The 24,216-nt window shown below is 40.1% G+C and overlaps 1 protein-coding gene across 3 annotated transcripts in view; it reads right to left on the bottom strand.

Annotated features, from left to right (window-relative positions):
- The window catches only part of LOC138698040 (colorectal mutant cancer protein), a 485,405-nt gene that overhangs the window by 28,404 nt on the left and 432,785 nt on the right, over positions 1-24,216 (bottom strand). For all 3 annotated transcript variants that reach the window (XR_011331666.1, XM_069823718.1, XM_069823719.1), the window contains exons 10-15: positions 21,867-21,997; positions 21,202-21,382; positions 19,639-19,852; positions 12,112-12,303; positions 6,147-6,325; positions 5,791-5,893 (exon numbers count right to left, since the gene is read on the bottom strand). Coding sequence is in view for 2 of the 3 variants with exons in the window: in XM_069823718.1 (XP_069679819.1) it covers positions 5,791-5,893; positions 6,147-6,325; positions 12,112-12,303; positions 19,639-19,852; positions 21,202-21,382; positions 21,867-21,997 (1,000 nt within the window). In the remaining variant the exon portion in view is untranslated. The remainder of the gene's footprint in view (positions 1-5,790; positions 5,894-6,146; positions 6,326-12,111; positions 12,304-19,638; positions 19,853-21,201; positions 21,383-21,866; positions 21,998-24,216) is intronic.

Raw genomic sequence — 24,216 nt, forward strand, 5'->3', positions numbered from 1 at the left:
TCATATAGTGGCCCTGCGGAACCATCGCCTTCAGCCAGACATTACAACGTCAAGACGCCGAAGTTCGACGGTACGACGTCTTGGGCGATATTCCGTCGCCAGTTCGAGGCCATCACAGAGCACAATGGGTAGACGCCAGCAGAGAAAACCACTCAGCTGCTGGCCGCGCTTCAGGGACAGGCGTCGGAGATTCTTCACAGCGTTCCAGAAGATGGGACAGCCGCTGAGATAATGGCGGCCCTGGAGGGACGTTATGGTGACCATTAACTTGCGGCAGCATTTAGGACCCAACTAAAAACGAGGGTCCAACAGTCAGGCGAGTCCCTACAAGAATTTGCGATGGCAGTGGAACAACTGGCCCATAAGGCCCTCAGGGGCCTACCTAATGATTTCATTGCTGGAGAGGCGGCCTACACTTTCGGCAGCGGAGTTCGAGACCCGGAAATAAGACAACAGCTACTCTTGGCGGAGCATCGCACCATCACCGCAGCTCTGGCGGCGGCCCTCAGGATGGAGGCAGCCAAGTTGACGGCGAACGTCTCGACGTCGCACCGAATTAGGAGCGTCGCGGCGGCCGACGTCGAGGAGCCTCAACCAAAGTCACCCGAGCGACGAAGACGAGGAGTGCCCACCTGCTGGTCCTGTGGCGAACCTGGACACCTGAGGAGGGACTGTGACCGATCTGGTCACAAACAGGAAAACTAAAAGGGGCCGATGCGATGAGGGGCACGTCGGCGCCGTCATCACCATCCCCTCGGCTGATCTTGAAGATGGTTAACAGAAGATGCGACGATGGGCTGATTGCTGACGGATGGATAAGAGGCCGCCCATGCAGAGTACTGGTAGACAATGGGGCGTCGCTCACCATCGCCAGACCGGAAGTCGTGCGTGGTCTACCTGGGAGGACGCCGCTGCACCGGTATGAGCTACGTACTGCCACAGGCGAGAACCTGCCCATCCAAAAGGAGGTTTTCCTGGATCTGACATTGGGAAAGAGGAGACTGGAGATGTGGGTGTTCGTCGCCAACATCACTGAAGATGTCATCCTGGGACTCGACGCCATGCGGATCTTCGATGCAACGGTGGACGTCCGGCGCCATATCCTCCGTTTTGGTCAGGATGAAGTGTTCCTGAGGGACGTCGAAGACCAACCCATGGCCAGCAGACTCACCTTGGAGAATCATGTGACAATCCCGGCAGGCTGCAAGACTGGACGGACAACCTAAGAGAAACCTGCTCCTCGATTCGCAAACAACTCCGATAGATAGGGTTTATGTGGCCAGATCCCTACTCCCGAATCAGAAGGTGGTGCTGGTGAGGGTCCTGAATGTCACCAATCGGGACAAGGAGGTGCCTAGTGGAACTCTACTAGGTAGCGTCGAGCCGGTGGTGTCTGTGATGTCTCTGGCAGATAACGAGGGGTGTCTCAGACCACGTCCAGATCTAGACCCATCACTGAAAGAGCTGGCTCGAGAATTGGCGGAGAATTTAAGCAAAGGAGAAAGAAGACAAGTCCACGATTTGCTGACAGAATTTCAAGACGTGTTCAGTCTGTCTGAAAACGACTACGGGAGAACGGAGAAAGTTCAGCACCGCATCGACACCGGAAATGCTCGCCCAATCAGACAACCTCCTCGACGAGTCCCTCTAGCTAAATAGAGGGAGATTGACAGCCAACTGGAGGGCATGAAAGCAAGAGGGGTCATCGTGGAATCCGACAGCCCTTGGTCATCACCTGTGGTGCTGGTGAAGAAGAAGAATGGGGACCTGCATTTCTGCGTGGACTACAGAAGACTGAATGACGTCACCAAGAAGGACTGCTTTCCCCTTCCATGAATTGACGACACCTTGGACACTCTGGCCGGAGCAGAGTGGTTCTCGACGTTGGATCTCAAGTCAGGATACTGGCAGGTGGCGCTACATCCGGAGGACAAGGAGAAAACGGCATTCTCTACAGGCCAGGGACTATGGCAGTTCACCGTTATGCCGTTCGGCCTCTGCAACGCCCCGGCTACATTCCAGAGACTAATGGAGTCCGTAATGAGAGGCCTGACATACGACACCTGTTTGCTGTACCTTGATGACGTCATCGTGGTTGGCAAGACTTTCGGCGAACAGCTGTTGAACCTGAGGAAAGTGTTCGAGAGACTGCGACAAGCCAGGCTGAAGTTGAACCCGAAGAAATGTCATCTGTTCCAGAAGAAGGTCAGCTACCTGGGGCACGTAGTAGGGACCAACGGAGTGGCCACGGACCCGGAGAAGCTACAAGCTGTCAGAGGATGGCCGAGACCGAGGGACAAGCAGGAGTTGCGCCGCTTTCTCGGCCTCTGCACTTATTACAGAAGGTTCGTAGCTGGGTACGCCAACATTGCTAAGCCTCTAACCCAGCTGACCAAGGAGAAACGACAATTCCAATGGACAGACGAGGCGGAGTCATCCTTCCAGTCACTGAAAGAGGCGCTCTGCACTGCTCCTGTACTGGGATACCCCATCCCTGGAAGGAAGTTCACACTTGACACGGATGCTAGCAACGTAGGCATCGGCGGAGTACTCTCTCAGGAACAGGATGGGCAAGAGAGGGTGATTGCCTATTTCAGCCGAACATTATCCAAGGCTGAGAGAAACTACTGCGTGACACGTAGAGAACTTCTTGCCATTGTGGAAGCCCTGAAGCATTTCCACAAGTATTTGTATGGCTAGGAATTCCATTTGAGGACAGACCATTCTGCACTCACCTGGCTATTGGGCTTCAAGAATCTGGAGGGGCAGACCGCCCGTTGGGTTCAACGTCTGCAAGAGTACAATTTCACCTCTGAACACCGCCAGGGGAAGAAACACTCCAACGCTGATGCCTTATCACGACGCCCGTGCCCGGATGGCTGCAAACACTGCCTGAAAGTAGAAGAGCGGGATGGCGCCCACGCAGTCCGAGCAATTGCCGCCCAGCCGAGTCCAGGATGGGATAACGCCGCCATAAGGAGGGAGCAGCTGGAGGACCCAAACATTGGACAGCTACTTCGTGATGTGGAGTTCGGCCAGAGACCAGTATGGGCCGATATCGCCAACCGTAGCACCACTTACAAGAGCTACTGGGCCCAGTGGGAAACCTTCACTGTCAAGGACGGTATCCTGAAGAGGATTTGGGAGTCGGCCGATGGAAGGACCCGCATAGAACAACTTGTCCTGCCCAGGAGCAAGGTGAAGGAAGTGCTGAAGGAGACTCATGCTGGGGTGACTGGAGGCCACCTGGGAGCCAACAAGACGCTGGACAAGTTAAGACAGAGGTTCTACTGGCTGCATCAGAGAACCGACACGGAACAATGGTGCCGAAGATGCGACACCTGTGCAGCCAGTCGCGGACCAAGGACACGCAGCAGGGGAGCCATGCAGCAGTACAACGTGGGAGCTCCTTTTGAGAGGATCGCCATCGACGTTGCTGGACCGTTTCTGGTCACGGATCGCGGGAACCACTACCTGCTAGTCGCCATGGATTACTTCACAAAATGGCCAGAGGTGTACGCGATTCCCAACCAAGAGGCTTCGATGGTGGCCGACGCGCTGCTTGACAACTTCATCTGCCGATTTGGGGTGCCCCAGGAATTGCATAGCGATCAGGGGCGCAACTTCGAATCCAACCTGATGGGAGAATTGCTCGAGCGACTGGGGGTGCATAAAACCAGTACCACTCCCCTCCATCCACAGTCCGATGGTATGGTGGAACGCTACATCAAAACCGTGGAAGAGTACCTGCGGAAGGTGGTGTCCAACCATCAACGAGACTGGGATGCCAGAGTCCCACTGTTCCTCTTGGCCTACAGAGGTTCGGTCCACGATACAACAGGGATGACACCGGCAAACATGGTCTTCGGGAGAGAGCTGCGCCTGCCCTGTGATCTGCTGTTTGGCATGCCACCCAGCGCCGACCAGCCAGCAACTGACTATGTGGCAGAACTCACCGACAAGTTGAATGGAGTTCACCAACTGGCCAGAGAGCACCTCAAGATGGCCAGCGACAGGATGAAAGTGCGCTACGACAGATTAGCCAACTATTCCAGAAGGGCGATCTGGTGTGGCTGTATCGACCTACCAGGACCAAAGGGAAATCACCAAAGCTGCAGCGTGCCTGGGATGGACCATACTGCGTGGTGACCCGGATCAACGATGTGGTGTACCGCATCCAGCAACAACCTCGAGGGAAGATGATGGTGGTGCATCTGGACCGATTAGCAGCCTACCAAGGGACTGCCCAGGATGAGCAGCCCTAAAGAGGGAGCAATGTGACAGCTGCAACGGGGTTCGAACACGCGTCCGACAGGGCGCGCGGCAGACGAAACGCTGGTACTGGGAGCATCTGCATGCTGAAGGGCAGAGGGGGTGTATTACGTCAACGCGGCGGAATGGAGAGGCTAAGTCGTCCGTGTTTTGCGCGGGTTGCGCGCGCATCTGGTGCATGCGGAGTGAAGAGGGGTCCGGATTGTTCGAGTACTTTCTCTGGAGTGCTACCTCTGGACACGCGTCGAACTTTCCAGGCTACGTCGCTGTGGTTATAAAAGAAGAAACGCGAGTGAACTCGGACAGTGTGATTCATGATTAGTTCAGTCAGTAAGCCAGTGAACAGAGCAAGCCAGCCAGCCTTGTGTACCGGAGTTCGACTTGAGTGTGCGTCCGCAACTGTGTCAGCATCCGAAGGCCTGAGTTCGAGTGCAGTAGACCGCAGTTGGAGGGACCTGAGTTCGAGTACAGTGGACTGTCTCTGGAGGTCTGTGGTTCGAGATACTGTGAACTCGAGTGACTGAGCTAGAAGAACTGTGAACTGAGAACTGACAGTTCTGATTTGTAAATAGTGCTTTGTAAATATTAGTTAAGATTATCAGTTCATTGTTGTTCGTAACAGTCCAAGTAAATTGTCATTGTCGTCTGTGGAGTGCACTAACGAATACTGTGTTACTGTGTGGAGAGCAAATCCTATTGTTGAGATAATAAAATTACATTACATGGTTGTCTAGAAAAAAAACGTTACATTATGTATTAAAACTGAACAATAACAAACTGCCCAATATGTAACAAAACTGGAATTTTGAACAAACCGCACATCCTTTGTAGTAAACTAAACTCTGATAATAGAAGAACAACACTGGAGCACTTTATTGGGAAGCTAGACAAAGAATGCGACTAATCGCCATTCAACAACAACACATCATACCGGTACTGTATTATGTATTAAGAAGGATTATATACCATAAATAACTATTTATTGTTAGTATTTATAACACAATCCAGAGTTATAATTACGCACTTAAACTTCAGTCAATGTTTTATGATTACCAAGAAAATCTCATCAAGATAATAATAATTATTATTATAATTATTATCATGACAAGAAATAAAATTGTAAACAGAAATATACAAATCTGCTTTACAGGGAGCTACTACCTGAAAGCCAGATTTGTATAATACATTCGTTACTGGAGGTACGTTAACAGAAAGCCACAATTTAAGTCACACAAGTATTTGTGTGCACTAATAGTTGAGTTCTGGCGTCTGGTCAGCTCATTTGAGTCGTGTGGATACAAAGGAAAAATTGTGACGGTGTCGTGTATAGTTCCTGGGGTAGCTCAGTCGGAAGAGCGTTCGCGCGCTAAGCGAAGGGTCCCGGGATCGATACCCGGCCCCGGAACAATTTTTCCTTGAAATTATGTAAACAGAAAGTTGCAGATAATTGAATTTCAATATGTTCAAACACTATGTAACTCACTATGATAATTTAACAAAAATATGATTAGTTTTCACCTGTGCTGAATGTCTTTCCACCATGCCCAGCATCTGTTGCTCTAGTTTTTTAAGTCGAGACTGATATTTCTTCTTTGACCTTTCTAGTGTTTGGACAAGGGCACTGTAACAGAACAGAACATAATTCAACCAACAACAAATATCGTTCTGTTAAAACAGCTTCAAACAATACATTAAGAAAACCTGATTCTGCGTTATGACGAAATTGGACAGCAGGGCAAAACCTGGAATGAAGTGAAGGCGATGGCATCAAACCGTGTCTGATGGTGAACATTCACAGCGCCCTTTGCTCTCATGTGGAGAGACAGGATGAATGAATGAAATTGACTCGTGTAATTCTTGCATAATTTACTAACCTGTTAGCCCGTTTCAGATCATTTACTAGATCGGCAGACTGCTGATGACGTAGTTCAGAATTCTTGCCTACTTTTTCTAAAGTCGTAACTAATTCTTGAAGACGTTCTTTCAGTCTAGCTTCTCGTCGAAGAGCATCCGCTAATTCAGACTCATCATCTTCTCCTTCACATCCCAGCTCCTAAAATAAGTACAATATTAAATTTTTCAAAAAAGCTAAATTATTATTATTTTTTTAAATTTCTATTCCAGAGTATATTTCAATCAAATTACTCTCCATCTCATGTTATTAAATCGGAGAATTTAAGAAGTAAACATTATATCGTCGCTTAAGAACCAATACCGTGTAACTGACATTTTTGGTTAAAATTGTTTTTTTGCACAGATGGTACCTCCACTGTCATCTGCATGCATTGACGAGCGCGGGAATTTGATTACATGAATGGCCTGCGTGCGAAGGAGGAGGGTACAATACCGCGTATCTGAAGTCACGAGAAGTCTGTAGGAAGTACCACGTATCTGACAACAGATAGGCTGTTATGTCTACTCCCTGCGCGCCCTCAGTACAGAAGCTGGTTCTCGTTACTGTCTTGTAAAATTGTATCAACAGTGTGTGATATTCTGAGAAGATTAAAGAAGTGTTCAGTTTCAATAATTTAAAAGGTAAATATAATAGAATTATTTCACTAATGTCAATTGAATGTTAGTTGAGCTGAATTGCCGCAGAATCTTACTGCAAGTTCATTCACTGAAATATAGTACATTTAATATTTTATTATTATATAGGCTTACAGATACAAGAAAAGAAATGGACAATGAATCAGACGACAGTCAGTTTAGCGAGAATGAAATCCTATCTGTGCTATGTTCTGCATTCAAGACGGGAGAAACTTCTGTGAACATTAACAAAGGTATGGCATAAGAAGTATCACAGTTATTAAACGTTTATTTTTCTTCAGTTACGGAATCATAACAGCAAACTTAATTTAAGTACTTAATATAAATAATCATGAATGGGCCGCTAAAATAATTTGCGCTACATTCAGTGGTGCTGAGCTTGGTTCCTTCCATTTCCTCTGATGGGAGGAAGACCTAAATTGATGATAATATTTACTACACGTGTTTTTAAGCCATTTATATCACATTTATAAACACTAGTAATCTCATCTTATTCGTAGATGTACTGCCTGATAATTCAAATGCAAAAGAAAACCGTCCTTCTGGAAATGGGCTACTGCAGATCAGGGATTATCCGTCCAGTGTTACCGGTAATGTTATGATCGTATTATGCAGTCTGGTATGATTTAAAGCAACGCTATTAAAATAATACAGCTATAAATAGGATAGTACAGAAACTGAAGACAATATCCTGTCAATGAAGGATCTACACCAAATTTCGGATGCGTCTTCAGATGCAGACGACCCCGAAGAATTTGTGAGTGCTACTTATTCTACATCTTTCCATTCGGCAGAAAAAGTTAAAGAGAAGAATCTACAAGCATTTCATAGAAATTTGACAGAAAAGAGAAAGAAGTTCAAAGCCACAAAAGGGTAAGTGGAAGAAAATGAAAAATAGAAAACTTAGAATGGAAGAGGAAGCTTATCTTAGCTACAAGAGATCAAAAGATGGCAAAGTAACACATGATACGGAAATAGATGCAAGGAATTTGGGGCCAGTGTGTAGTTATAAAATGTGCCAAAATTCGAAAGTAATGGGCTGTAATTTAATTTCTAATGAGAGAAGACATCTTTCAGGCATTCTGGAAATCTATGACTTGGGAACAGAGGACCGTTTACGTATCAAATCTACGAAAAGACCTGACAGTACAAATTCTGAATCGAGAAGAAAGAGAACATTTGTCTACAACCTAAAAGTTGATGAGAAAAAAATTCAGGTTTGCAAAAAGATGTTTCTGTGTACATTGGGAATTAAAGAATGAACTGTGCAATATTGGTTAGCTAATAGTACTGATGGCGTCCCTTCAGTAAAAAAAAGTCATGTTCTCGTGCAAAGCACAGAAAAAAAAAGAGCATTCGTAGCCTGCCTAAATTACCGTCATATTATTGTATATAGAACCGATTGTGCCATAGTTTTTATGATAGTATTCCACACTAGGGTTACTCAAGGATTACTTTTGTGATTTCAGCATAGGCCTATAATTGAAGGGCTTAGTGGAAGAAGGGGGTATCCCTCAAAAGTATGTTTTTGAGATATTTAGCATTTTGTTAGATTCTCTGTAACTTAAGGAAAATAATAAGAATCACAAAGTCTTTTGGGTAATGTGTTAGGTAGGTATTGAACTATCTTTCTGCAAATGTAGAGCATAATATCTTGATTATTATTGTTATTGTAGGAAAATTTCACTTATGAACAACAAAGAAAGAAACAAATTTTGAAAGGTATTAATCAAAAGACACTTAAATAAGATTCATTTGTTTGTCTGTTGAGTCAACTGTCCGAAGATAGGTCTGAACCTCATAAGTGATACCAACAAGGCACCACTTATGAGGCAACTAGACCAGGAGGTAATGGGTTATGATCATTGTTTTCTACTTCACATCCATTATCTGATTTCAAATTTAAATAAAAGTTGTGATGAATTGGAGGTATGAACTTTAATATGGACAATATGTCTGGACGCTAAGCAGCTTTGATGGGCATTCCATCGGGGTGCTTTGGTTTCATAACTGTGCTTGCTATACAGGGTGTTAAAAATATCCAATATTTTAGGAGGTGCTAGTATGCATCAAAACAAGAAAATAATGTCTAATAAACATCAGTCCTACAACACATACTTTCTGAACACTTCTTCATAAGAGGTGCCTAATCTAATGTCCACTCATCGCAATGCATTTCTCTGCCCTTTGGCGTAAGGAATCACGCACTCTTTGAAATTGACCTGATTCCTTTATGTGTCCCCATAACAAAAGTCTAGGAGATTTAGGTTTGGGGAACGAGCAGGCCAAGGTGTGGGGCTTCCCCGACCATTGCAGTGGTCTTGAAATGTCAAGTCAGGTGTTCACGCACATTGTGGTGAAAATGTGCTGGTGCACCATCGTGTATGAACCACATCTGTAGTCCTGCTGATATGACACATTCTCCAGCAAGGCAGGCAATACGTTAATAAGAAAATCCTAAAAGTCTCTGTGGTAGCACATATGGCCCTATTAATCTTTCACCAAGAATGCCTGCCCATACGTTGATTGAGAATGGGTGCTGATGCCTCGTTTCTTCAACTGCATGGGAATTTTCATCAGCCCACACATGCTGATTATGAAAATTCACAACACCATCTTTGCTGAACCCCGCTCATATCCGCAACCACACTTTTGTTTTCAGTATTCCTTGCGACGTATTATTATTCCATGCCAAAGGTGTCAACTACGGTATGATTTTCTGGTAGCCTGCTGTATTGTAGGGCAGAGAAATGCATTGCCATGAATGGACGTCACATTCAGCACCTCTTATGAACAAGTGTGTTGTAGGACCCATGTTTATTAGACATTATTTTGATGCATACTATCACCTCCTAAAATAGTGGATACTTTTTAACACCTGTATTTGGTGGCTTTTCTTTTCCTGTATGTTAGTGAACACTTTAGCAGACATCACTTTGTCTGTGCGTGTAATATATTCTTGTCCACTGTTTCGTGCCTGTTTTCTTTCCATTTTATGGATTTCTTTTCCTCTTTTTGCTATTATTTGTCTTATTTTCACTATTTCGTCACTTACAAAAACATTAGTACGGTCAACATCCGCCATGTTCCTTGGAAATTTATTGTATCAAAGCAGTATTCTCCCATTGGTCAGTTAGGTAAACAGCTGGCCAATCAGAACCAAGGTTTCAAGGAACTGTGGGATACCTCCTTATTCCATTCAGAATTTTGATACAACTTACAAAGCCCTTTCATATGTTCATATTTACTTTAAAATGGGACTATCCCTTACTTAAATAGCACATTAAACTAACAGTAGATGGACTCAGCTTTCATAATATGCACTTAGTTCATTTTTTGCCAAAATGTGGGATACCCCCTTATTCCACTAACCCCTTCAATTATTTCTTTATTGTGTTTAACGAATATTGTGCCTGAAAAATTATCATCATTATTATATTTTTATATGATTTTCTTTTCATTATTCGCAAGTCAGTCAAGTCCATTGTCAATAATAATAATAATAATAATAATAATAATAATAATAATAATAATAATAATAATAATAATGATAATATTATTATTATTATTACTATTATTAATTATTTTATTATAAAATTATATTTGTCAGCAACGTTTTAGTAACAATTCTACTTATCTATTCAAATACGTAGTGTGAAAATAAAGTACCTGGTATCAGATTGTATTTATTATTATTATTATTATTATTATTATTATTATTATTATTATTATTATTATTATTATTATAACAATAAACATTGAACTGTGTCTTCTTTTTCCTTTCCCATAGTTTCAGCATATGATTGACAAAGAATGCAGCAATCATTGTCTGAAACGTAATCTAGTGCTGATTCAAGCTACAGCCTACCGACCTTGACCTCAAGTCAGATGGTAGGACAACAATTCAGATAACACATTGACATATACAAGAGCACGAATAATATTTCCAGACGGCAGTTTTCACGCAAAGAAAACGCTTGTCAGCATGTGTCCTGAAGCTGCTACAGTTGTCTCACAATACCGCGTAACTAACAAAATGTAGTCAATGGCAGAGTTCCAATACTGCGTAAGTGACATGGCCAAATGTCTACGGCCATGATCATCCATTTTCACTTAGTTACAAATTAGTTATGCTATTTCATAGCCATACATCACTTTTCAAGATTATTGCGTTATTTTTATGGTTTTTATTCAGTTTTTTCCTTATCCTGTAAAATTTACATTTTGTCATTTACGCGGTATTGGTTCTTAAGCGACGATATACTCAGATCAACATTCCTCTTTGTATTCCAGTAATCATGAAATATAAAGTTGGTGATTGGTCAGTTGGTTTCTAATGCTGAGTACTTGAAAACTAAGCCATTGGCCTTGCTCGACTCGTCTTAGCTTAAAGGATATCCATTTTCAATTTGTGTACCTCGTACTAGCATGTCAGGGAGGTCACTATATTATGAAGATATCTCTGAACCAATGAGATTAAGAATAGATATATTCTCACTCTTCTCTATCTAAAAACTTCCCAATCGTTTGAGTGCCATCTGTTAACAATAGCTGAGAATGGCATACCGGTACTGTAATGTCAGGTCTGGATATAGAACTTTTCGTTTATTCATTAACAATCATTGTACGCAGTAAATATACTACATGGAATCAAGAGTTGTATTTTCTCGTCTGATGGAAGCTACACTCAGAAATTTTTTAATCAAACAATTCATTGGCCTTGATGAGGATTAAACCTGCATATGCATGGTAAACACTTTAATCTGTGGATCAGTCAATAAGTTTTCATCTTTAAGTATGTATGTATATATGTATGTATGATTCAAGACTTTATTGGTGTTCCATGTGGTGCAAAATTTTTCTGTCTTAGATGCAGAATTATCTAACATTTCGAAGCTATGTACCGGCTCAATTACCAGGGAATGCAAGAAAGGGGGCGTCCATCCAAGATAAGAGTTATTCTTTACGTTCCAACAGATAGGTTCCCTTTTCTTGCATCCTCTGATAGTGCAGCCAATATGTAGCTCAAAATGCTGGAAGTTTCTGCATCCATTGCATGTTGCAAAAACCCGAAAATTTCACAATGACTTTGATTTTATTTTTTATTGTCAGTCTGGTGTATTTGTATGATTGTAGACTACGAGAAAGAACAATACATCTACTACACAATCTGATAACATCATACCTATAAAATTGGAACTCTCTGACTCAATTAGCAGAAATTCGTAAAAAAAAAATCATTCGCGAAAATTGGATGTCCCTAGTAATAACTAATAAAGCTGGGATTACCTGTTGGTGTTGAGCTTGTAACCGTCTCTCTGCATCCTGCAGCTGTGCTTGTAAGTGTTGTACTGTAGCTTGCTGTGCTGCCTGGTGGGCCTCCTGTGAACTCAGTTTTAGTTCCAGTGCCGAACGCTCCTTCTCTAAGAGATAAACACGAGCTCGCAGCTCTGCCTTGTCTTCTCTCATGGCCATTAGTTCCTGTATCCACAATATGGTGTCAGTTTCAAATAGTTACCTAATTTTAAAAATGATATATTTGATAATATAATATAATAAAGGATATATAAGACTGTTAGTTATCATTTACAGTGCAGGTACCGGTATCAAATAAAAAAAATAAAATAAAAAAGGTGCGAGGCTAAAAAATTTATTATGCCCCCAAGTTAAATTTGCATCCCGTGAATGCAAGAGATGAGCGCTAATAGCTCTAATTGCTCTAGTTGTTAGTATACAACCTACTGTTTCGTCTGTGAGTGAGGTCATGTTACAAGAGATAATGCAATGAGTGAGGTAATATATATAATGTGTGTAAAAAATACGATGCATAATATTAATACTTTCACAATATTTATACGGGTACAACACTTTCAGCACCTCCTATAGACGTGTATTCATCACTATCTCATACAACTCGCTGGCACGAACAGTAAACACCTCTTTATCAGCTTAGTATTTACTCATATGTAACAAAGGGCAGAGGGAGAGGGAATGGTGATTCACATTCTTTCCGGATGTAGATTTAACTTGGGCGCATAGTATACATTTTCATATGGTCACCACTGTAGCTCAGGAGGTAGCACACAGCAAACCTGAGTCTGATTCTCACAAGGGAATTGTCAACAAGCTGATGTCAAGATCTCATAGAGCTCTCCACAGCAGATAGATAAGCATAAAAAATAGCTGCTATAGTAAGTGTCAAAGGAAGATGCTGAGAAGGGTATTAGGCTTATCACTGAGGGACAGAGTTCCAAATGAAGTGCTACAAAAGATGTCAGCTATTAAAGATCCAGCACTGCAAGCCACCAACACCAAATGGAAGTGGGGAGGCCATGTTGCACGACTTAGAGACGGAAGATGGACGCAGAGAGTCACACTATGGGATCCCCGCATTGGCAACAGATCACACAGAAGACCAAGAAGAAGATGGGCCGACCTCTTCAGTGAATGTGTAGGAAGCCATTGGTCAAGCAGAGCAAGACATAGGGAAGACTGGAAAAACCTAAGAAGACAAGTGAACAGCGACTAAAACCAGTGCGACAGAAACAAGCGAACAATATCCAACAGTGCAAAATGTGAACCAAGTGAACAATTCCAAGGTTGTAAACATCTCTTACGCGGAGTAGCTCACCGCGTGAGACAAATAGAGCTCTCCCTCTATAGGAGGAGGCCTTTGCCCTTAACGGGACACTTTTAGGCTAATCATTTCATTTCATCATTTCATAGTAAGTGTAAGGTTGCGAAATTGAAGCTTGAATAAAAGATTATTGAAAAATTGAGTAGCTCCCAGCCTTGAATAAATAAAGTTCACTCAGCTGCACAGAATGCTGGCTGCACGGCAAGGCTTCCTATGTCACGTGACAGGATAGGGACTCACGCAGTTTGAGGAGACTTTCGATATGAACTCATTAGCAGTTGCTTGTCAGGAGATATATCTCCATCTTATAGTCTGTATGTATGTCTTTTGGTTTACTGTCTTATTTTTTTAACTTGTGATGTGCTAGAAACGTGGTTAAGAAGTCTTCTGCTGCTTATTGATTAGTATCAGTTCATAATATGTACAGACATGAGAACATAACTGATCAAATGACACATTTGTTAAAAAGCAAAAATGGCATAAAAAATAGCTGTCCAATAATACAACAATTCTAACAGCAGCAGTTGTGTGGTGATAGTCATTACAATGATGATAATGAGAACGATGATAACGAGATGATAACAATGACGACAGCAATGACAAAAATGACAATCTGTTCACATCATATTCCATTACAAAAAATAGAAACGTAACTACATATTGTCACTGCACCTCCAAAATCCGCTATGCGTTTTTATAAGATTTTGCAGCAGAAAGAAAAAAAACACTGTCACTTTTAATTCCCTAGATTTTCAAAGGTACTTTCGGTATAATTCCATAATTTATCTTGTAATGATTGAAATTATATCGAAAATAGCTTTGAAAATCAATGGAATTATAAGTGACAATACTTTTTTCTTTCTCCTGCAAAATAATTGTGATAGCGGATTTTGGAGGTACAGCGACGATATATTCTACTTTCATTTAACTATCTAGCAGCTTAAGACTCACATAGGTATCTGGCCCCCTTAATGTTTTCGTCTCAAAATATTTATTTTGGACAACACTGCATGCTTCCAGTTCCGGCACCAGATGTAAACATATCAGATAATTACAATATTTACCAGATCTACATAGAATATTCCTGTGTCACCTACCCTGTACATCAGATGTTTATTCTGAAAGTATATAATTCTATTATGTTAAAGAGGATTTTTAAGAAGGGGGACAAGACTAACTGTAGTAACTTTCGAAGAATATCACTTTTGTTGACGTCGTACAAAATTTTGTCCAATATTATTTTGAGAAGATTAACTCCATATGTAGATGAAATTATTGGGGATCATCAGCGTGGTTTTAGGCGTAATAGATAAACTATTGACCAGATATTTTGTATTCGACAGATATTGGAGAAAAAATGGGAGTATAAGGGTACAGTACACCAGTTATTCATAAATTTCAAAAAGGCGTATGACTCAGTTAAGAGAGAAGTTTTATATAATATTCTTATTGAATTTGGTATTCCCAAGAAACTAGTTCGATTAATTAAAATGTGTCTTAGTGAAACTTACAGCAGAATCTGTATAGGCCAGTTTCTATCTGATGCTTTTCCAATTCACTGCGGGCTAAAGCAGGGAGATGCATTATCACCTTTACTTTTTAACTTCACTCTAGAATATGCCATTAGGAAAGTTCAGGATAACACAGAGGGTTTGGAATTGAATGGGTTACATCAGCTCGTGACCAGAATATTGTACGAAATGGAACTATAAAAATTGGAGAATTATCCTTCGAAGAGGTGGAAAAATTCAAATATCTTGGAGCAACAGTAACAAATATAAATGACACTCAGGAGGAAATTAAACACAGAATAAATATGGGAAATGCATGTTATTATTCGGTTGAGAAGCTTTTGTCATCTAGTCTGCTGTCAAAAAATCTGAAAGTTAGAATTTATAAAACAGTTATATTACCAATTGTTCTGCATGGCTGTGAAACTTGGACTCTCACTTTGAGAGAAGAGATTAAGAGTGTTTGAGAATAAGGCTCTTAGGAAAATATTTGGGGCTAAGAGGGATGAGGTTACAGGAGAATGGAGAAAGTTACACAACGCAGAGCTGCACACATTGTATTCTTCACCTGACATAATTAGAAACATTAAATCCAGACGTTTGAGATGGGCAGGGCATGTAGCACGTATGGGCGAATCCAGAAATGCGTATAGAATGTTAGTTGGGAGGCTGGAGGGGAAAAAGACCTTTAGGGAGGCCGAGACGTAGATGGGAAGATAATATTAAAATGGATTTGAGGGAGGTGGGATATGATGGTAGAGATTGGATTAATCTTGCTCAGGATAGGGACCAATGACGGGCTTATGTGAGGCTGGCAATGAACCTCCGGGTTCCTTAAAAGCCAGTAAGTAGTAGTAGTATGTTAAAGTGGAACTACATATTACACTAAATTCATTGCATAATCTTTTAGTTCTTCACACTTCATACAAAAGTTATTGCTTAAAAACAAGAATTTTTAAAAATAATTTCATTGATTCCAATTGAAATTAAATCTCTTTAATATGTTTTAGAGAATATATTCAGTTGATAAATTTTTATTTACTTAAGCCACAAGCTTGCATGTAAAATTTTGGCTAGTTATAGGGTCATTCCATATCAAATCAACAAGGCACTCAACCCGGCCGACTCAGATTTCTTTCAAATTTTGTGGGTTTGTTTGATCTGCTGCACTAACTAAAACTGCCGAGTTTCATATGTCCTGTGCTTTTCGTTTTCTGTCAGTGGCGTTTCAAACATGAAGAGAAATCACATTTTTGTAAGCACGCCGCTTCAATTAAAATTATATATCTCAACAACGTCTCCAGATAAATTTACAAAAATTGGGTGATACATTCTTAATAAGTAATAGTTTTTATTACTTATATTGTTTTCTGCATGTATTCAATTACACTAAAAAACATGGTGAAACAATTTTCATATATTCATATTTAAAAATGCGGGGGTTCTATTTTAGTGAAAAAAATATATAGTACACCTCAAATAGTGATATAATGAACTGATAAGTTTCAACTTGGAATCTTCATAGGTTATAAAGATAAAAATTATTATGGCACAGCAAGCGTAAGCTAACCGTATAAGTCGCGATAATTATGTCCCACACATTCGTTGTATTTAATTATATTTGATCATATTCTTGAATGTCGCTATGTAATTTAACATATAGTACATAATTCGAATTTTTTAAATTATTATCTGAAATAAATTATTGTCACATGGATTTTGTTAAACCTGAAGTTCTGTAAGAAATGCTTACCTTTCATTGCTGAGATGAAATAGCCTGATCATCTTTCCAGACAGGATGCTGCGTTGTTTCAACTGCATTTTAAAACTGCTTAGCAAGTATAATACCCATCCTAAACAGCAGGACTGTATGACACTTGTGTTCCAGGCACTGAGGTGGATTTTGCAAATCGAAGAGCAAGCATTTTTTCCTCTTCAGTATAGCCCTTTTTAGTCACATAAACGGTATTAATGTTTGGGAGATGATGCCTTGTCCAGTCGTACAATTCCCTAGGTGTAGTTATTTGTTTATCGGATGGTCTCTGCAAACTAGCACAAGCCGCAAACCTTTAAAGTGTCCCACCTATAATGTCGCATGCTCTTTTGCCATGCGATATGCAAAAATAATGCAATTCTGTTGGAAATCCAAAATCTTCTTCATGTAATGTGAGGTGCAGGAAATTTTTTTCTATTTTTATACTGAGCAGAGAATCCATCGGAGAGATACATAATTTTTGTGGTGAATTAAAGATGTTTGTTTTAATGACTCCGTTAGATATTTTTGAAACAGATGTACAGCTGTAGTGTCATATTTCGGGCAGTGTGAAATTATTACCAGATTTTTAATAGAGACTGTATCGGATGACGATTCGTTATGATATATTACGAAAGTATGAATGGTTGTCTGCACATTAGTCCTGTGATATGACTGAATTTCATCTTGGATTACGAAATAATAGTTTTCAGCGAAGTCGCATAACACAACAAGCAGGCATGGCTGTAGAAATGATTTCATATCACGTAGAAACTTAATTTGTTCAGATGATATAAATGAGTGAGTCAGTAAATCACCAAGTTTCTCCAAGAGACAGTCGAAAAATTTGTCTGTGGGTTTCATTATAGTCTCAAGCTTTGATCGGTCAGTCGTCATCCACTGCTTGTAGGTCACTGGTTCACTGCAGTTTTATACGAAACATTTCTCTAAACCCTCTCTTATTTTGAATGGTTCAGGACATCCTGTACATTTCCTGAACAAGCAATTCATATGAGGAGGATTGCACACCATAGTAGCCAAGAAATGTTGATAAGTTGGAAAGTATAAAGAAAAATTTTCTTGAAATCCACGTAGACCTGAAACTTTAATAAATTGCTTCCGGCATAAGTTTTACATTCTGATAGGACACAAACACAGACAGTATAGTCCACTAACTCCAGCTAGAATACAATTTATTGGTCAGGGTTAGAATTTTTAAACACTGCATATAATTAATTTCTGCTCATGTGATTTACTCCCTGAGTCTTTAATCACAACAAATATTTCTTACCAGGCATCATTCTGCTTATCTCGTCAGAACAACAGAATTCTTTAACTTTACCGGCAACAGCCGCGAGCAAGGTTTTTCCAGGTTTCGGATTTGGTGAACACAAAATTCCCTTTCCCTTTGCCAGGACTTTGGCTTTTCGAATTATGTATTCGAAAGCTGAAAGAAACTCTTTTTTATATTATTTACGCTCCAGCTTTTAGGTAGTAGTGTTAAAATGGCGATTTTCTCACTTTTACCTGAATTTTGAAAATTTTCCTGCAACTGAGACAAAATTTCAGAATCAGAAAGGTCCTGGTTCCTCGGCATCTTTATATCGAAGACTTTGTCTTTTACAATATTTTCAAATTTCTGTCTCTTGTATTTCTCTTGTTGTAGCCTTTCTTGTTTAATAAGGAACACACCTTGGTCAAAAAGACTTGTATTTAATGAACTTAAATTTGCTGTAGAGTCGACGTATTCTTCATTACTAGTCATTATGAGGATTCTGCGTAATAGCATCATATTATATTTTTTTATTTCTTTGCGACACATAGCGCACACCTTTTGTTCCTGTTTTAAATCAGGAAATACATTAAGCATCCACGATATAACAATTCTTAAATTTTTCCTCTAATTACAGTGCCCTGATTTCTCGAAGGCATTGCAGCAAACATAGGCCTAAACTTAAAACGCGATTCCATTACATCGCACAAAACTACCACATACTACGAAAACTAATGACACTGCATTTGAAACAGATTGCACGTTTTGTATAAATTGAAGACTGTATAAACTGCCACTCATGACGGCCTGACAGATCGATGACGCAGTTTATCAGACAAGTAGGAACTCGTGCGCATGCAGTGTTGGTGTAAGACGGGTTTAAGTGCTACAAACCAATACATTGATATATTTTTTACTGATATTCCTGAAACGTTTCCAAAATGAAACTTACACCAAGGGGAGAATACTCTTACCTCTATAACATACATTTTTCGCGAAATAATTTATGTCCCGCATTCATAGATATTCAATGTTAAAATGTGTTTCACGTGACTATTCAATAAAGAATTCATTACTTTGATGCAAACCTATTTTTATTGAAACGTATGATCCCTTAGCTTTAAAATAAGCCCAAGTTTAAGATTCTACCTCAATTAGAAGAGAAGTTATGAATTATTTTTGTTGACATAGTATGCGACATTTTTACATTTTTTCTCGTATTGACAGAATTGCTGTAGGGATATCGTGCATTATTGAGGGCTAAAATTTTACATAATTACTTAAGATTCTTTACCATCCTACCAAATTTAATGAAAATCTGAGGTGGTCGGGTTGAAAAGTCCACTTTTTTGTGTTGATTTGACATGGAATGCCCCTATAATCACTTACTCGGAGTGGCTCACTGAGCAAGCTCTCTGGCCCCTGCTCCCATTAGAAGATCTTTGCCCTTCACAGGACATATCAGTTCATTCATTCATTTCAAGATAGGTGAAAATATTTGTTAATCTCTCTCAATTTCAAATTAACAGAAATGAATCTATTATTCAAATTATTATTAAAAAGCATACCAGTTAGAAGAAAAAAGGAAAATAATTTTTTATTTTTGTATACGTTGCAGTATAATGATTCAATAACACTATACCTGCATGAGCACAGCAGTCTCCAAATCAAGTTTACGCGCCTCAGCTAGCGAAATTGGTTGCCTGGCCACAAGTGGTTCTACATGACAACTCTCCAATTCTACGACTGTTGCTCTCACAGAGCTTCTTTCTGTCTTTAGCTTGCCAATGTGATCTCGTAATCTGCGCTCCTCTCCTTGACCCCATTCACTACAGCAGTCACTGGATGAACTTGTACTGTGGTCACAACATAATTGAACAACATTATATTCATTCTATACACACAATTAATTAACAGAATGTATTTAAATTCACAAATTTCTTCTTCATTCTATAATATAAAATTCACTCCTTTGTGTTACAAAATCTGTACGTAATTAATTGAAATTATTTATAACAAAAATTAAAACGGAATGTATCACAATTTTAAGAAAATAAATACCTGATTACAGCCACATACTTAACTAAGATAGAAACTTAAAAAAGAAACTTAATAGAATTACTTACATTAGTTTATTTTATTTTAGTAGGTTATTTTACGACACTTTATCAACAGCTTAGGTTATTTAGCGTCTGAATGAGATGAAGGTGATAATGCCGGTGAAATGAGTCCGGGGTCCAGCACCGAAAGTTACCCAGCATTTGCTCATATTGGGTTGAGGGAAAACCCCGGAAAAAACCTCAACCAGGTAACTTGCCCCGACCGGGAATCGAACCAGGGCCACCTGGTTTCACGGCTAGACGTGCTAACCGTTACTCCACAGGTGTGGACTACTTATATTAGTGTTTTATAAATATTTAATCTATTCTTAGGCTGTTTCATGTACAGAGAAAGAGAAATTTCAAATGATTACTCCACAAAAATGAATGCATGGATGAATGTCGTGATGACAATGGTGCTGTCAGTGGCTACGGTAGTGGTGGTGACAATGACAAGATTGTAACGAGAAAAAAATAAAGTATATATATATATATATATTTTTTTTTTTTAACTTCGGAATATGTATGATAAGAACTTCCACAGCCATACAGAACAACCTATCAACCTATTTTCGGTCATCTTCGGAAGATGACCGAAAATAGGTCGAAACATAACAAGGTGCATTAATATTTAACACAAGAAAGTTCTTATCATACATATTCCGAAGTGATACAGTGTTAAAAGTTGTGTAATCAAGATGTATATATTTTTTAAACCAATGCCATCAGGTTGTCTTTTCGACATTTCTGGTCTTCTCTCCTGGCAGTGGCTTAGTTGTATAACCCACTTCTGAGGCTGGGGCGCCCGGAAGGCGGAGTTACACTGCCCCAGTGATATATTAGGATGACTATGATTATGTGATGCCAGGAGAGGTCTTAAATCTAAACTTAACCTAAATTCCAGACCATGGACGAACACAGGAATAATCCCCTTTAAGGAAAAATTCCTGTGCTCTAACCGGGAATCGAACCCAGGACCTCATGAACTATAGCCAGAAGCTCCGACCATTAGACCAGGATGCTGGTCGTAAAGCTTATATTTGGTAGGTATTACAATTGTACGTACTGTATACATATTCATTAGAAACTGATTAAAAAAGACATACCTAGTGGTATGGCTGTAATCATCCCAAGGACCCATTCCCCCAGTCGTGGTAGCATTGTCGAGCCTCGCCAACAGATGTCTAGCCACAGTCTCTGCTGCTCGACGATTCTCACCCGCACGCCTGAGCAATGCTGCTACATCTCCTGCACAATCAGAGTCACCATCTCCGCTGCCATCATTATCTATATATACAGAAAAAAAATATAAATAAAATAATATGTTAGGCTAGAAAATCATTTAAGAAAAAATTGTGTGATTATAAAATGATAGTCTTTCATTTTTTTTTCTTTACTAATGGTACTAAAATTGGCTTTTCGTCATTCACCATCAGATATTTTTAATAAATATTATTCCAAGTCTACATTCTAAATATAAAACAGAATGTAAGTTATATTTAACTAAAATACAGAATAACATTTTTATTTAAACAGGAAAAATTAAAGGACATAAGATTATTCAGAAATCTTAAAATGGTGTATATTACACTGAAACCGCTACATGTTATTTTGTGTCACAAATACCAACATGGTTTGTCAATTTAAAAAAACAGTTGTGATAACAACTACTGAAATGTAGCACATAACTCGAACACAGTGCACATTATTACATCAAAATACATTCAAGCAAAAAGGACCAGATTATTTAATGAATTAGTTATTTACTCACCTTTTGTATTATTAGGATTACCAATGCCTGCTGCCCGACAGTTGGCAAGCAAGAGGCCTAGCTCACTTTCTAATAAAGCCACGAGAACATCATATGCTTCAATTGCTCGATCACTATAGCCCAAAGCTAACCTGTAAAAAAATTTAAACGTGTGGAAATTTAATACAGAAAAAATTAGGCTAAGTTATTTTAGAAATGCATATCCTTAAAACACAATATACAGAATGTCCATAAAGTCCCAATATCATTTCAGAAGGTCATTACATTGTGGTTATACAAGGTAAAAGAGTGTGGTCTTTTGCAAAATGTTCTATTACTCTGAAAGGGGATGTATCGTTGGCCAAATGGCTAGATTGTCAGCTTTCCACGTTGGTAGCCCAGGTTCGAATCCCAGCGCATCCAAGTGAAATTTATGGTGAATAAAGATGGTGCTTGGTGGTAAATTTTTTCGGGGTGCTCCCGTTCCCCTCATTGGCATTCCATCATTGCTCTTTTCTCCTATTGACATTCCACCACTGCTCTATTAATTATCATACAGTGCTATGTAATTTGCTTCTCATGGTGTCATGGTGCACCAAGCGCAATGTCTACAGTGGCAAAAAGAACTACAGATTCAGTGTGTCTCTCATAAATGTAGATGCTTGGGTGAATGACGCCAAGTCAAGTATTTGACATTGAATGAAAAGAATGCCACCACAGGAGAAGGCTCAATGGTGCATTCAAGACACCAATTACCTTTCAACAACATTTCTGCTGTCAGTACCTCCAAATCAACCATGGGTGAAGAATTTTAAAGAGACAGATAGTGTTAATGATTGGGGTGGGCGATCAAGTATGTCTCATGTGATTATTGACAATGTGTACACATGTGCATGCTGCATTTCAATACAGTTCTCAAAAGTCGTGTTTCACGTGAATTGCACCTACTAGATCAACATCTTACATAAGCGATTATCTTTATGCTTGTCCACTGCTGTTTAGTAACAATTAGCCTGCCTGACCATGAAATGAGCGGGCCCAGGTTGAAATCTTGGTTGGGACAAGTTACCTGATTGTGTGTTTTACCGAGGTTTTCCCTCAACCGCTCGAAGCAGAATTGCTGGGTAACTTTCGGCGTTGGACCTTGAACTCATTTCGCCTTCATTAGTATCATTTCATTAACCATCTTTAATAGTTACAGGTTGACCAGGAGGACTTGGCGGACGTGGTTCCAGGATTCACCTACAGGTGACATTTGTCTGCGGGATCTGCACATATCCCAGAGATGCTGCAGGGGCTTCAATCAGCGGACTGCAGTAGATAGGGGGAGTGTAGCTCCCTCAGATAGATGGCGCCTTGGTGAGTCATGGAATCGATGATGGCATGTCCCTCTGGTTAAGGATGCAGCAGATTCATGCATGTGAATTGCAAACAAATGCCACTGATCTGAAGCGGTTGCAGGGGGGTGTTTCTGTTCACGCAGACTCCATCAGACCTGAATGCTGTGGCTGAATTGATAAGATGGCACCGAGCAGAGAATCACGTGATTGATGAGCAGTCCTAAGGGCTTCAAAATCACCCCAAATAAGGAGGTTGCACAATAAACCTATGGCTGCAGTGCTTGCCTATGCACTCTCCTCCGAAAAAAATGCATTTATGCTTACAAGGTACAAACTGTTCAAGCTTTGGAGTCAAATGATAGCTCCCTGCATTATGCATTCGCCTGTTTCAAGATTCATTCAATTAATGAAGACAATGAATACCTACAAAGTTATTGTTTCTCGACAAAGCCATTTTCCATTGTCAGGACATGTTAGCCACCATTCAGTTCGGATATGGGATTCTGAAAACCCAGACAATACTCGTGAACATATTGTCTGGTCCCCACAATGTCCTCATATCACATCCTTGAACTTCTTCTTGTGGGGGTACATCAAGGATTATGTGTACAGAACACCAGTTAATGAAATTGCTTTCCTTTGCATAAAAATAAATGAAACTATCCAATAAGCTAGCCCACAGATGGACTTGAGATATTAGGGGCCACCAAGAGGCTCATACTGAGGTTCACTGAATGTATAAAACGCTTTCAGAGTGGCACAACACTTTACAATAGACAGCACTGCTCTATGTCATATGGTTAGAGCATATTGGTGCTTTGAAATGGTATTAAGACTTTATGGACACTATGCATATAATATCATCTTTGTCTAGCCATATTTATGTGTTTCTCGTTCCTTCTGGTACTGAAGTTTGAAAGTCCATCTTTGAGAAACTTGATTCAATCACTACTAGTATGATAGTAGAATATTTTCTCACTGCACTCTCATGTTTGCTTCAGTCACTGTACATGCTGAACCACTGCTCTCCC

The sequence above is a fragment of the Periplaneta americana genome, chromosome 4, assembly GCF_040183065.1.
Source record: "Periplaneta americana isolate PAMFEO1 chromosome 4, P.americana_PAMFEO1_priV1, whole genome shotgun sequence".
Lineage (NCBI taxonomy): Eukaryota > Metazoa > Arthropoda > Insecta > Blattodea > Blattidae > Periplaneta > Periplaneta americana.